The sequence below is a fragment of the Pararge aegeria genome, chromosome 22, assembly GCF_905163445.1.
Source record: "Pararge aegeria chromosome 22, ilParAegt1.1, whole genome shotgun sequence".
NCBI lineage: Eukaryota > Metazoa > Arthropoda > Insecta > Lepidoptera > Nymphalidae > Pararge > Pararge aegeria.
Window position 1 is genome coordinate 8,302,459 of NC_053201.1, and position 15,951 is coordinate 8,318,409.

Consider the following 15,951-nt stretch of genomic DNA (forward strand, 5'->3'; position numbering starts at 1 on the left):
TGTAATAACTCTCAAAAATTACAAATAAAGTAAGGAAATAAATTGAAAAGCAAAGGTAAAAGCATTCACAGAGACGCACAATCACTGTGTTAGCTTTTTATTTAACAAAAGCATAGGGTTTTTTGTTACTCCTAATGTATTTAGGGTTCGGTTCCGCATGAATTAGACGCAGTTTAAATTTGGTTGTAAAGGTATATTATACAGAGTTACGTGAGCCAATTACGGGTAGACTATTATTTTGTGACATAACGTTAATACATTTAATAGGAAATTTAAAATAAAGCGGTAGGCCTATTACTCAACTTAAGTGCATTATTTCTCTATTACCAAAATAAAAGTATAAGTTTTTAGAATAACATATTTAAGAGATTTTGATGTGGTACAGATACTTGTGAAAACCGTGAAGTCCAATAATGTCGTTCTTAAAGTCTTGAGAAAAAACAAGGTTTTTAAATGAAGTCACTCTTAATCGTTAAAAAAATACTCTGTTAATTCTTACAGGAAAAGGGAAATGTCAAAAATTTAAGGAAAAATAACAGATTAAAAGTCGTACGGAATTCGGAACAATCTCTACGCGGGTCTGATACGCGCTTGGCTTTTATTTTTTTTGTTTAGGTAGGTTATATATACAATCCATTTCGATCAAGGACTCCAAATCAGATTTCAAAATATAAAATTTCTACGAACATTCTAAATATTTAGAACCTTTATACCATGTAAACCTTGGCCGGTTACATTAAAGTAAGCAAATAGAATATTCGATTGAATCCGCTGCTCTATATTATTTTTCAGTTTGTTTGTGGTGTTTATATTTCACTTTCGTTGTGATAGGTCGATTGTTAGATAAATTCCTCCTCACTCATGGTCGTAACAATATTTGTTAAGACCATTCATACACCACATTAAAGTAACCGCACGCCATAGAAATAAATTCCATCCTCACCGTCTGGATGCCTGGTATTCTTTAACTATTCGCAATACCAGATCATTCCTACCGCGAACTTGCAAATTGTGGTACAATCTCTGATGTGTTCCCTCAAAACTACAATTTAGGGTTATTCAAGGGGTGGATAAAGAAAATTTCAGTGGCAACGCTTCAGTGGTTTCTCTGGTGCTGCAGATGTTCATGGGAGGTGGTAATAACTTAACATCACTGGAACAAAAAAAGTGACATATACGGGAAGAACTACAAGTGGTCACCTAGGCACTAGGATGGACTGCGCTAATATCCTACTAACTCCGTAGTAAACGCTAAATCCAATACCTTACAATTTCTGCCGAAACCGGGAGTCGGTTCAAGAAACTCGGTAATTGAACATGTTAACCACGAGATCAGTGCAGTCATAAGTAAGGTTGTTTATAAGGACGCAAAAGCGTTACGTGAGCAATGTTTATTGCATTTAATGATGGATTCGGGTTAAAAATTCAAGGAATGTTCTAGCGTTATTACTTAATCGTTGACACAACTCGTCCTGATGACCAAAACGGGTAGCATTATCGATACGGTGATTTAGTAATGCATAGCTAAATGATTACAACACCCTAACCCAACTAGACTCAGTTAGATACGGTCAGTTATAATAGGATATCCAGCTAAGGTCGTCGTGCATTAGGAACGGATTAGATACGGAATTACAACCCTCAATTTATTTTATTTTAAATTAAATATTTTAAAGCGTTCTTAAATAGTGAAGGAAAATTGTGCAAGTGCAATATTTTTAATTAGTTCTCGTAAGCGTTCTAGGAAAGTGAAAACATATATTGTTAAGTGAAAAAAGTGTAAAACTCTTGTGTAAAAAAAATTAAGGTCGTTCTGTTTTTAACGGATTTAAAATATTAAAAAAACTTTCGTCAAGAAACATTTTCTTTTATTAAATCTCATAAGCGTTTTGATAAGTGAAAGTATATAAGTATTGTTGAGTGAATAAGTGTAAAATGCAACTTATAAAAATCTACTACGTTTGGACTGTTGTATCTTTTGTTGTATTACAAAGTGTAATGGTAGGAAGTCAACAAAGCTCGTTCGAGCTTCCGGTGCAATTGGTTGGTTTCCCTTTCATCATAATGGCGGTTAGGATCACCAACTTCATTAAGAAACTTTCTTACGCTCTGAGTCCGGGTAATAATTTTATATAACTATATTTATTTTTATTTTAAAATAAACCTTATGAAATAAATATAATTTAAATACCATTCACTGACTCACTGACTGACTAATGTGAAGAATAAAATAATTGAATCGTAGGAATGATTTAATATCCGTTAACAGGAATCCTGCTTTCTGTACCAAATTACATCAAGATCGTTCGAAGTGATTGAACGGAACATCGGTTAAAAAAAAAATATACGTCTGTTGGACGGAAATTCGCATTTGTAATATTTATACGTTGTAATTTTATATGTTGTAAGTTCGAATGAAGTTACTCAAACTGATATTCATAAAAAGTAAGAACCTCGAAAAATATTTTGTATAAGGCAATATATTACACCCGCTGACCTTGAGCCATACATAAATATTTTGAAAGGCGCATAAAACAGACCGCTATAGCCTCGGTTTAATACATATATACAAATACTTTTACATAGTTTCAGTCTTCCGCTGAGAGGTAATTTAAAGGGGAACCAGAATTAACGAATTGAATATTTGAGAAAATAGATACAGACAAAACCTTTTAGTTAATATTTACATGGCCCAGAGTTAACGAATTGTGAAGCACGGTACATACGTGAATAGTTGAGAAAATAGATACAGATAAAACCTTTTAGTTACATGGCAGAAATAGGATGCGAAAAATAGCAGAGTGATTGGAGAGAAAGGTATAAGGTAAAATATTTGCTATAAGAAATATAGCAGGTTATTAACTTTGCATCAATACGATAGACGATATCGTTATCTACTGATGCAATGTCCTTTTGTTTTTTGTTATCGTCCTCACATCTGACCTGAGTCAATTTATCCCAAATTGACCCTGCCTCTTTATTTTAGTGGCTAGTATGCCATACTACAGATACCCTCAATTCTATTTTGAGTTTGGTTAAAATTAGCTAATTGTTATTGGGTAATTTTATCAATGATGGTGATAACAAGAAGAACACCCGGCTAAGTTTGTTGTGGGCTTCTTCTTAGACGAGGGCGCGATTGGAACCCTCGTAGCTTTAGTTTTAAGTTAACGATTGTAGTTATTGCCATCACTACTCACTGCTATGTACACATTTTGTACATAATAACGCATCAAAAGTGCCATCTATGTGCCTATTTGAATAAAGAAATATTTGACTTTGACTTTGACTTTGAATGAATTCTTACTAGCCTTGATTCACTCATGTGTTTCAATACATTTCTTTAACTTACGTAAACGTAAACCTAATATAACCTTTAGTATCATATCATAAAATCAAAAGCACTCAGTCCAACAAAGGTTTTGCTGCACTTTCCAAGGCGATATGCTGAATTCATTAATTTAAGTCGTTTTCTAGTAAGCCGATTGTTGATATATCACCTTAATGTTTTAACAGAGTTAAATCTAAAGTATCGCAATAGGGTCAAAGTTCAAAGGTTAAAAATACGTAAAATATCTTTATGTTCACTATTTTTATGTATATGCGATATGCATGCGGTTAATCTGATACCATAGATCTCGATAACCTACTTCCATGTGACTGCTATGACATAACATTCGTATTGACTAACAAACTGAAGCGGGGACGGACAATCTTTCCGGGCAGTACAAACGCAGCCTTACTCTCACTAGCACTTAATAAGCGCGCAAAATCTCTCTAGAACTTTGAATATCATAGTATTTACATAATTTTATAAAAAAAGTGTTCATAAATATTTAAAGTTTGTTAAATTCTTCATCTGTAAATATTCTTAAAAGTGTTTTGTTGAATGAATGCATGATTTTAGTTGTTGTTAAACAATGTTTATATTTCACTATTTCTAATGTAAACAATAAATTTAAGTGTTAATTAATATTCATAAAATCCGACTTTGTCACTTTAAATATTATTATATACTTTAGTTACAATGAAGTGGTATACAATTGTTGTTTCATTATTTTTGTTATTATTCATTAATTTAAATATTGTGGACGGCCAAGAATCGCCATTTGAGTTGCCAGTGCAGTTGGTCGGTTTCCCTTTTATCGTGGGAAGTGTTAAGTTGACGAACTTTTTGAAAAAGTTAACGTATTCGCTCAGTCCTGGTGAGTTATAGGAATATGACTATTAATAGAAACGATGAGATGAAATTAAATAAATAATTTAACCTCATCATCCTCTGTCTCGTCTTGATCAAAGTTTCTTTTGAGTCTTCACGACCGTCGTTCAACAATTGTGGTGTGGGACTCGAGGCTGCGAATTTTACCCGGAGGTGTCCTATCAGGAGTCGTTTTTCTTCGAATGTATTTAATTTAAACATGACGTTTTAGGTCCTGCCTTCTTTGGTGGTGACCTAATGATTTTCAACAAATAAACCTTATCATGTCCGGGGTATTATTAGCCCCTCCGCTTCAGCTCCGAAAATAATTATTTTATAATTATTTGGTACTTCTTATTATTTGAGTTATTTATTATTATTGTTATTTTGTAATTCATAATTTTATAAAACTATTTATATATATTTTTTTCTAATTTTGGTACTTTTGAATTGTTTTTATAGCGAAGAATTGGGCAATAAAGCATACGATCCCTTACGTAGATCAGATATTAGAGCAATGTGCCTAATCTGGCTGTACTCTTTGTCTAATTGTTATTAGCAAAACAGATTTATAATTTACAATTTCATCAATCAATTCACCGATTCAGTTACTGCCTTGGATTAACGTAGCTTAACCAGTGCAATATTTTCTGTGGGGCATTTTTAACAGCTACACACACACCTGACGACCTTTCTGGCGCAGCGGTTAGCGCTGTGGTTTTAAGTTGGAGGTCCCGGGTTCGATTCCCAGCAGGCGAAATTAGGGTATTTATAATTTCTAATTTTTCTCTGCCCTGGTTGGGTAGGCTTAGGCCGTGGCCGTTACTACTCTTCCGATAAAGTCGTGCTAAGGTTATAGGTTAAACATAAGGGACATACTCCCTAACGTTAGGTTAGCCCGAACCCGAAAGAAAAGGAGTAATTTGTAGTTGAATAAATTACCACTTTGTAATATAAGTTGATTGTTTATTGAACAGCTTGGGGTATAATGTTGTTAATTGAATTAACGACTGTTAACACAGCAGCACTCTTTTGCCTTCGTAATCCCTTAAGGTGGATATCCACTTTAAGCCACCCACATGGCGCTACGTTAAATAAAACATAATTCAAGTACTCAAAAATGCAAATGTAACGGCCCATCGTAAAACAAAACGTTCTGTAAGCTTTTACGCTCGTTTCGCAAATAAAAGGCCATATAGTATGTGAAAATGTGCACTCATGTGTTCACACATATGTCGCGACAGCCAGAATTCATATGACCAGTGTCTGCTGGTGTATTCTCTTATAAAACGAAATGGATTTTATATTGCTCTGGCACTATTGATATGATATTTTTTGTAAAATTGTATTCAATTTCTTTTCAACGGATATTTTTTTAACAAAATGGCGGGATCGTACCACGATAATGATCATCTGCATATATTGACCCAGTTACACGTAATGTCATTACGACGACACTAAGGAGGTGCAGGGTGTCAAGATTTCGAAGAAATTACGCGATTTTTTTGACGCAGTAAAGTACTTTAGAACTGTTTTCATAAAGTTACCACGTTATTACCAAAATGTATGGAGTTATTGCAACCCAATTTCATGGATCGCGTTAGTTTAATCTAGTAGGTAGTGCAATGTTGCTTAACCAGAGCAATCGACGATTTCTTGGTGATGCTTCTAGGTCACACATCTCTCAATTATTAGCAGTAAATTGTGATAGGGATTTAAATATATAACAGCTAATCGGTTTCTACGTAACACCGTACCAGAACGCTAAATCGCTAAGCGGCACGTATTTGTCGGTAGGGTAGTAAATAGCCAAGCGCGAAGATGCCTGCCCAGACTAAAATTTTCAAACTGACAGCAAAATAATGATTTACATAATATATTATCTCATAGTTAACCACTGTAATGTTTAATTTGGTTTCGCCAAATAGATTATCCTGATTCATGACTTTCGAATGGTTGTCTGTCACATTAAAATGCATGTTAAACCAGTTGCGTCGGTCTATTTGTTAGAACAAACATGAAAACGGTTATTTCGCACTTGAATTATTGCACTAGGAAAGTTGTTCATGCAAAGAAAGTGTTATTATAACATTCGTTTGCTTCAACCAAGTTAAGTTATTCCCAAATAATGCTTACTTGTAAGTTGAAATTTAAAACATGAGTTTGTTAAATAAATAACGAAACCTTTTAAACTGGTTTTAAATTGTTTGTTGACCAATTTAGGAATATAGCGAACTTTTCCTTAGTAAATAAAACAATATAAGAACTGGCACATTTAAATTGGTTTATCTATTTAAACAGTTAATTCACACTAACAGATAGCATAATAAATTGAATAAAGATTTTTATGATTATTTTAAGACGAATTTCACCCTAGCCACTTAAATAATATTACTACAAAACCAATAAAAAATATTTCATAAATAAAAAGTAGAGAAAGATAAAATACTCAAGAAACTTTTCCTGACTCTTTTGTAACTTCGGTACCTTCTGGCGAACTTCCAAGTATAATAAAACAAGAGGACAAAACAAATTGTTCTTGATTGTGTTAAAAGTTGGAAAAACTATTTGAAAAAGCGTCCGGACGAAAGGCTCCAGTGGATATCTATTGCAGGAATGAATTGCTACTGAACGATATTTATTGAGGAAATTATAATTCAAAATTTTTATTCAAGTTTCTAGGATTTTTTGCACACAATGAATTTATTTTCCACGCCATTTTAAAAAACTTTTGAAAGAGTTTTCAACTTTAGTTGCATGTCTTTCCTTTCGCAAATTTTGTCTTAATTCGTCGTTTTTAAACTTACCTTTTAAGTTACGACGCGACTTATTTATTATAAAATGGTCGCTTTACGAACTGGAAGCGGTTTTTTAGCAGTTTTCAATAAAACGTAGAAATTGCACTAGGTATGTTTATTTGAGGTATCATACTAGAACGAGTCTAGTCCTTAGTCAATAGGGCTGTAATTAGCCACAAATACGGAGAGGAGTGCCGGAGACCAGCCAAGAAAGCAAAGCTAAGAATAATTAAATTCCAGGTTATAGATCTGATCTGTTAAGGATCGAACCAGATTTTTATTCCTCTCCTTTCCGCTGTAAAGTCGCGCTGGCTTTCCAGCAGAATGAAGAGGTTTGGAGATAAAGGATACTGGCGTCTTAAGGAATTTTTCATCTTGATAAAGACTTGATTATGAAAATTGATATTTTTACAAATCAAAATATCTTTTTGATTTCAGCTACATACCGGTCCAGAAGTCGTCGCGAGTTGACATTCGCAAGTGACTCGGATCCGTTCGATTCTCAAGAAGTAGAGAAGTACATCATAGGAGAGTTTGGTGCTAGAGCCTGCGTGTTTGAGCGTGTTTGCGCGCACTATGCCACCCGCGCTCGATCGCAGCCGAGACCCCAAATGGATTGGTCTGATGTTTTCAGGTGGGTGCTACTTTTTTTTTATTATAATCATCATCATCTGTAGCCCATGAAACTCAATCTGCAAAGATAGTCACACGTCAGTAAACCACCAGGTCATTGAAAAAGCTCTCAGAGGGACGAGGATTCTAAACGCGCATGTTGTAACTTCGGGTTTGTACTGAATGATATTGACGGAAACACCTAGATTCTAACAACATTTTTACCTTAATCAAGGATACTAAACACCAGATGGACAATCCATTTTTTTCTCATTAAATCTAGCTTAGTGAGCAAAAAGGGCTATCGAAATCATTGTTGCCTCAGAAAAGTTATTACTCCGATTTTTGATTATATTCCTATTCTGAGGAATACATGTTTTAGTCACCTTAGTTTGTAAAGATAATTTTAGTGATTCCACTTGATAATTGCTGATAGCCTAAGGGTTGAGACTTCAGTCTCCCTGAAGTGATTGAATTAGATCCCCGCATGCAACTCTTATTTTTGGAGTAAGGTGCGTTTTAAGCAATTAAATATTAATCAAGGTATGGTTTAATTGTAACTGAGCCATCGTGAGGAAATCTGTATGCCAAAAAGTTCTCTATAATGTCCTCAAAGGAGTGTGAAGTCTACCAATTTGTACTTGGCCAGCGAGATGAAAACGGCCTAAGCCCTTATCATCCAGATACGAGACCCGTGCCCCGTACTAGATTGGTATTTGGTTGACAATGGTGATGAAAACTATAATTATTTATTTATAGCACATGCCTCTAAATCCAAACTAAGAGCTTAGATCTAGCATGCTTGCATTGTCGAGACTTGTGGCTCAAAAGCAGATTATAACCTGACAGCAAAAATATAGCTAGAATTTGTGAAGGATATTAGAATATTACCTAATATAAGTAGGTGAAGTTAAAGGTCACACGGCTTCTAACTTGACTTAGGACCTTTATATTTCCCAAAAAGGCGTTGCAGTTCTACGACCCAGCATTCACTGGAAACAATAGACAACCTTGACCAGGCTGACCATCCGAAACGATGGGTTTCTCTTGCAAAACCAATTCAAATGTATTATTTCAAGGACACGCAATTCTGCCTTCTGCTCACGCAACAGCGGATAGCGAATACAATTGCTAAGCTAGTTGTACACATCAAAGTGATGTAATAATTTGATGCAAGTTTACTCTGCATAGAGAGACCATTATGCATTATGCATTATCTATGTGGTATGAAGTATAACAATTATAGTTAAGAGAAATGTTCCATAACACCTGAATTTTAATTATGTATGGGGAACATGATGATCGCATGACGCTAAAACTAAGTTTACTAGCAAGCTTACAGTGCACTTGCATTTTTGCTCCTAAAAAAGACATGATCTAACTGATGGTATTATGGTAATCTTTAGGTTATAAGAAGAACGAGCTATTCTGGCTTTTGACGTCCGACAAAAAATGTCTATCTACGAAACTGTAGAACAGAAAGTGTACTAATTTGTTACTAATTTTTTTTAATGAATTTATTATCCAGGCTAATGGGGCAAAAAAATTATTATGATATATCAAATGAAAGGGCTTTTTTTAAGACGGAGAATTAATATGTTTTTTATTATTTAAGTTTATTTTTGTTGTGTGCATTGTTTTTTTTTTTACTATTTGTAGTTTACAAATAAAGTGTATAAATAAATAAATAAATAAATAAATAAATAAGAATCTGTGTATTCTGTGTGATAGGTATAATAATATATTTAAGGGTATATTTTTATATCTATCACACTATTGAGGCATTTATGAGGATTGGGGGCGTGACTGCATAACTGGGCGTCATATCGTTTGCCGTGACAGCACAAGTTTTGGCTTTACTTCCAAAAATTTAGAATAGGCCTTCGAAATGAAACAGCGCACAACTGCACCATAAAGAGCGACGTGATTCCTTATAGATAAAAGTACGTGTTATGCCTCACAATGCTAGATGCTCGTCTGCTCTACGCTTTACGTGGCCAGTAAGTGGGACAGTGATGTAATGACAACGCAACCGGTCCGCGTAGTGTCGAGTGGCCGCGTCACGTAGACGTGTTAATAATATGTATGCACTGTGTTAGTCAATTGACCTGTTACCCGTAGGAAGCCTGAGTGTAAGTTAACCTCAAATGACATTTTATGTGGAGTACCAAACGTCAAAATTTTTGATTGTTATACCAATTTTACACGTTTACTTTACGTCTCTTTTTGGATACTGAGTTCGAACTCGCGGCTGGTGAGATCCCCGGCCCGCACCTCGAACTTCCCGGAGTTATGTGCGTTATAAATCGTAAATCACTTGCTCTAAAGGTCAAGAAAAGTATTGTGAAGAAACTTGCATGACAGAGAGTTCTCCACAATATTCTCAAGAGCATATGCATACCAATGCACTTGGCCAGCGTGGTGAAAATAAGACCTCATGGACCGGTCAGGGGCTGATAGTGCAAAGTAAAGATTGTTACCCTAATAAGTTAGACTAGGGCCACATACCTAGGCAGAGATTTATAAGGCAATTTGTAAACGAGGTTTGTACTAAACCGATGGGAGTACAGAAAAAAGCCCCTTTCTAACAATGCTTGTATAACCCGTGCATAACGTAAGTCGTGCTTAAAGCTAGCTTTAAAATCGACGAATTAAAAAAAAAAGTAGGAATACAAAAATTTGTATAACCAAAATAAAAAAACTTTTATAATTATAGGTTCTGCTGAGTATAGCAATTTTAAAACGTAAGCTAAGTTTGAGCTAAATTCGCTTTATATACAGATCTCTTAAAGTGAATAAGATATTTTGTATTGGAGCACTTTGTCACGGCGCAAGTGCAGATAACAATTGCAAGTTTCAAGTGATTAGAAAAACTCGCTTGTAAACGGAGACACTGGTCTTGTTTTGTAAAACACTTCGCACATCAAATACCTACAAGTTCATTAATCACTTACACCTACACTTACCAAGTGTAATCTAGGTTAGATTGCGACATAATTAACCGTCCAACAAATTCGGGGATACGGAAATGACACTTCCTGCCAACTGTAACACATGCAAAGTAATATAAATACATCATTTGCACGCCCAGATTGCCTTTAAAAGATCACTTTTAGTGATAAGGCCGCCTTTGCACCCTAGCACTAAGTACCATTACTGTCATCCTTCCTTGTGTTTTTCCTATTGTTTTGTGTCGCAATAAAGTTTTTCTATTCTACTCTATCATTTGTTGAAAAAATGTTCTTGATGATATAGCTATGAACACAGAAAAGTCATAGTATTAATTTATTTGATTGAACCATTTGCCTCATATAATACTTATTATAATTTCTATTGAAGCTCAGCTATTAATTAATAAAAGTTTAATGCATAATTATTTTAAAAAATGAGAGTGAATTAGCTGGGCTCTACACTAAATATAATGCAAAAGTATTGTTAACCCTAAATTAGCTTACTTTTTACATTTCCTGATCTTTAGCTAACAAGCTTACAGCACTGCCACAGCCTTTATTATGACGCTTGTACTAACATGCTGTTGTCACTTTGTTTTTGTCTTCAACAGCTTGACGCCATTTCGGTGCTGCAAGTGTAGCGCTGTGAAACGGGTGTCAAAGAAACTAAATAATTTCTTTTGTAATGCTCAAATATGCTAGGTTACTTTTTAAATTTCTAAAATTTGTTTATTAAGCTATTAAACTTATATCACTGGCCTTTATTATGACGATTGTACTTACATTCTGTTGTCACTTTGTTTTTGTCTTGGACTGCTTGACGCCATTTTGGTGTGACGCTGTAAAACGAGTGTCTTAGAAACTAAATAAAGTATTACTGAACACGCTATATAATTAGTTCCAGAGACACTCGAATTTCAAATGGGGCCAAATTTTAGCTGAGTTTTGTATATAGCTGAGATGTAGGTATACAGGAGCCATGCGGTAGAATATACGGACAACCCTACATGAAATGAGTATGTAGATGGGTAATAATTATAAAAACTGTGGTAATAATCAATAGAATATACCTAACTATGCGGAACTTAAACGTAGATACCAATCTTTATGAGCACAACAGAAAAGATGAAGACGATATTTAAAACAATCGAAAACACACCTTATTGTTATTGCATTTTAAATAAATTTATATTCCCATTATCATAAAAAATTTCTGTCATTTAACTTCTGTTATAACTAAATAAAAATTTTATTAGTTACCAATAAAGTTTATTTTTGATTGCTCATTAAATTGTGATCAGTGAAAGTTTGTTGTGGTCTTGCATAATAGTAGCTCACCTCGGACGTAAAACCTAGAACAACTACAATCCACCATGTTAAGTTTAAAGATAATTAAAATATAAACTAAATGCGATGTCTATAAATAAATGTGTCGCTTTGATGACCAATTTAGTATTGCCATGCCTTGGAAAGCTGAAGTTTGATCATAATCATCGCATGTCATTATAAGCAAGTAAAGTTTAACGTTTAACATGCGAATAACTTTTAGACTATTGATTCCTACAGAGTTTAGGGTAGCTGATTCTAGTCCACCCAAAAATATCGTGCAATTTATGGTGACCAGGTGCTTGATGCTACGCTTACTTATTCGATCTCGTGAAAGTGTTGTACAATTTGTATGAAATCGAAAGACACCACCTAGTTATAATACTGGGAAACAGTTTAATAATAAACGAAATAAGTAACGTAGAATATTTCACGCTATACTATTGGATAGAAGCAGGCGTTACTTTGCGGAAATCCATGATATATTATGAAAATTAAGCTTAATTAGCTATACTCCGCGAAATGCAGGAGAATATGTATGATGTAATCATTAATATAATTTCTGTAATGCTGATTTTGACTTTACAATGAATCTTAAAGATTCATTGTAAAGTCAAAATCTCCTGAGGATGCTCCGGTTTCGGAGCGAAACGTACGTAGAGGGTACATTGCCGATGCTCCGGTTTCGGACGTACGTAGAGAGTACATTGCCGAAGATCTGTTTGGTGTGGAGTATAAGGATTGAAGAAATTATAAATTACACCATACAGATTCTCCTGCTTTTTCATAATATATCACGCTATACTCCCAGTACCTTAGCAAACAAAATTTCCAATTTTACCGTCCGATATTAATCTTTGGTGTAATTTCAAGCGTACAAATTTATGAGACTAATGCCTTTTTTTATTAACGATGGACACACGAAAGCAATGCCTAAGAAACGCTTAATCAAAGAATATTCCTAAACATACATTTACCTTTCACCAAGCGATTTTCACTTGGCAACTCGTATAACCTAACTTGTCCATGGTTCTTACTAGGTGTGATTTTTTGTTTTTGTATAATCATATTTTTCATTTGGAATAAGGTTATTAAAAAAACTAACTTAGATTTTTTTCATCTGCCAAATGAGTTTACGAGTCACCTTTCGATCAAACTTTACGATCCGCCGAATCGGGGTCGGAAGTTCAGACGGCGACAAACGTTGGTAGACGCCACATAAGAGTTCGTGAAACTTTTTTTTCTATAGGAATCACCTAGGCATCCGATTAATGCTATTCCTAGGTTTAGTGAATGCATAAGCCTTCTTTGAACAACGGTTCAGTATCCCATGTGAAGCTCTTTCTAGTAATCCTTATCATGCTCCTGTCAAACCCACATTTTGAAGGCTGGCAGTCTGCTAATTGCTTCCATTTTAATAACCCAAGTTTTACGAAATGTTTTATTATTACAATGTGAGCATACTGATTGACTGAGTTTGTGGTAGAAAATTTTTGAATAATGACAGCTAATCGTGAAGCATTTTTTACCCGTCATTGAATGTTTTCACTATTATATTTGTCTTTTGTCCACAGACAATACAAGCGCTCACCCGACCAGGCCAAGGAGTTGTATCTGCTGAGTGTGTTCCTCGGAGACATAGTGGGGTCCCCGCAACTATGCCACCAGCTGGGAAAGAGAAGAGGATGTGATGACACTCTTCTCGCGAATATTTAACAAAGAGGATTTTATGATAGCCAATTTTGTTAGTCGTAATAAGCTTTAACTTTCCGATTGGTACTAGATAAGCTTCGGCCAAACTAAAGCGCGCGCGTCTACGGTGCAATGTAAAACCAATGTAATACGCTGGTTTGAGCAAGACGCTTCCGATTGGTCGGATTTATAAAGCACATTTACCCGCCAATTTGGACACGTTGGTTTGTCTGCGATCTCACATGTACCTTCTATAGCCAATGCAATCTAATGCGCACGAACATCTTTAATTTTGCGACAGGAATCTGATAGAAACTAGGGGAGGTTCATAAAAGGGATGGGATGTAGTACAATTATCTTTAAATTATAATATTATGCTAAACTAGACTAAACTTGAAATAAATAATAAATTCAACCTCTATGACAACATTCAATAGCTTTATTAATAGCGATATTGATAACCAATATATATGAGACCGATATCGGGTCAGGAGTATATATATTATATTGGCTGCCTGAACGACGAAAATAAATCAAGATTAACCTTTTTTTTTATTTTTGTTATTTTTCTCTTTGGTGTAAGTACGATAAAACTGTTGAATACGATTTAATACGAGCTAAGATAACAACACACTAAAATACCAATGTACAATCTGCAAAAATGACAGATTTTATTATCCAATTGCAACAATAAAACCTCAAAAGCTAACTAAAAAATATAAAAACAATTCCTATCCCACAATTCGCTAACATAAAAAATGTTACACTTGCATAATTCGTTCGTTGCTTTTACGTTCGTCGTCGAATTGTAGCACTGTTTCACGAAGATGATGGCACCTATACCGCTTTCATTTTCGTCATTCAACGCGCTATTGGACAGCAATGCTCAATGAGATCCATTCCATAATGGGTGGACAGCATTGTTCAGTGAATTGTTGAGGTACTCTGAGAATATTGAATGACCTTTATTTCAATATTCACAGTGTACCACTTATAGTACACTATATTAATAATATGTCTGGTATAATGTTTAGAAAGTCTTTTTTGTATATTATGTTATAGTTATCTTTAAATAATGTAGTTCTAGCCAGTTAGTGTAAGTGGCCCTAACGTACTTAAAAAATTAAACTAATATTAAAAAATTAAATGAATAAATGTTGTTTGAAAACTACAGATCATCCGACCGCGACGCACCATCTTAACGCATTCATTTTCATTTTCAAATTATTTAAAATAGTTGATTTTTGTACAATATAACCGAAACCGTTTCTATGGTAAAAAAAACCGTAGTTTTGCGTTATTGGATAAGTTGTTGTTGTTGTTTGGATTAGCATTTTTTATACAGACAACCATATTGGAAAAATCAATTTATGAATTATTCTTCTGACAAGGAGTTTGTATATAGCTTTTTAAAAATGTTAGTCATCATCATTCTTGTTTCTTGTGAATTATTCGAGGATATATATCAATTAGCACCGTTGCAAATAATGAAACTTAAGTATGGAAATATTTCAGTCAGAAGACTGCCCTTTATTTTTAATCGAATGCTTAACTGTACGGGCATGGTTTTTCTGAAGCAATCACGTGAGTATCCTAAAGTTTTTTACAAACATGGCAACCGATATGTTTTGATTTATTCGCGCGATCTGAAGCGACTTTATAATTAGAGTATTATATTATATAAGATATAACTGATAATATAAAAAAACTAACAAAACAGGTATGCGAACCCGATAGTACAGTTACCGACTTTTAATATAATTAATGTAGGCGTTAAATAATCGATTGGTATACATAGTTAAAAGTTTGTAAATCATGCTCAATTTATAATATAAGACTTATGCTCATTTTGACTAAACCTAGGAAACTCTTAAATCGGATGCCTAATGATTTGGGCGATGCGTAGAGAAAAAAAAAAATCATCAACTCTCGTTATGGTTTGGGAACTCGTAGACTGACTCTTGCCAGCTGAAACAAAATATAAATTAGTTTTTTTTTAATCCATACGAAAAAAAATTAAAAATGAGAATACAAAATACAATATACAGAATACAAAACTCCGCACCTTGTCACAAGAATCATAGACTATATGAGTTGCCTAGTGAAAATAGAATGGTGAAAGGTAAATGTACGTATACCTAAGCTTCTTGGATTAGCACTTAGTTAGTTCCTTGCTCGCCGTTAGTGAAAACGGGCATTATACAAGCATAAGACTTAGATCACTTTATATATAACAAGAAAGCTGGAATTTATTTTGAGCACTTAATAGCCCAGGTGCATAAAGTGAGTTTTTACTACCTACATTTACTTATTCGGTCGTGTGAAAGTTAACTAATATTTGTATGGAATTGAAACAGCATCACCTAGTTACAAT

General features: G+C 34.3%; 1 protein-coding gene across 1 annotated transcript; it reads left to right on the plus strand.

The window, feature by feature from the left end:
* The first annotated feature begins 1,935 nt into the window (after window positions 1–1,935).
* LOC120633897 lies at window positions 1,936–13,601 on the plus strand. Its single transcript, XM_039904289.1, has 3 exons — window positions 1,936–2,119; window positions 7,435–7,630; window positions 13,460–13,601. Exons 1-3 carry the CDS (start codon window positions 1,936–1,938, stop codon window positions 13,599–13,601), a joined length of 522 nt encoding a protein of 173 aa, XP_039760223.1.
* Window positions 13,602–15,951: the final 2,350 nt, after the last annotated feature.

Coding starts and splice junctions, on each gene's coding strand:
- LOC120633897 (XM_039904289.1), top strand. CDS start 1,936: ATGCAACTTATAAAAATCTACTACGTTTGGACTGTTGTATCTTTTGTT. Junction 2,120..7,434: donor TTCTTACGCTCTGAGTCCGG/GTAATAATTTTA, acceptor TTTTGATTTCAG/CTACATACCGGTCCAGAAGT. Junction 7,631..13,459: donor GATTGGTCTGATGTTTTCAG/GTGGGTGCTACT, acceptor TTTTGTCCACAG/ACAATACAAGCGCTCACCCG.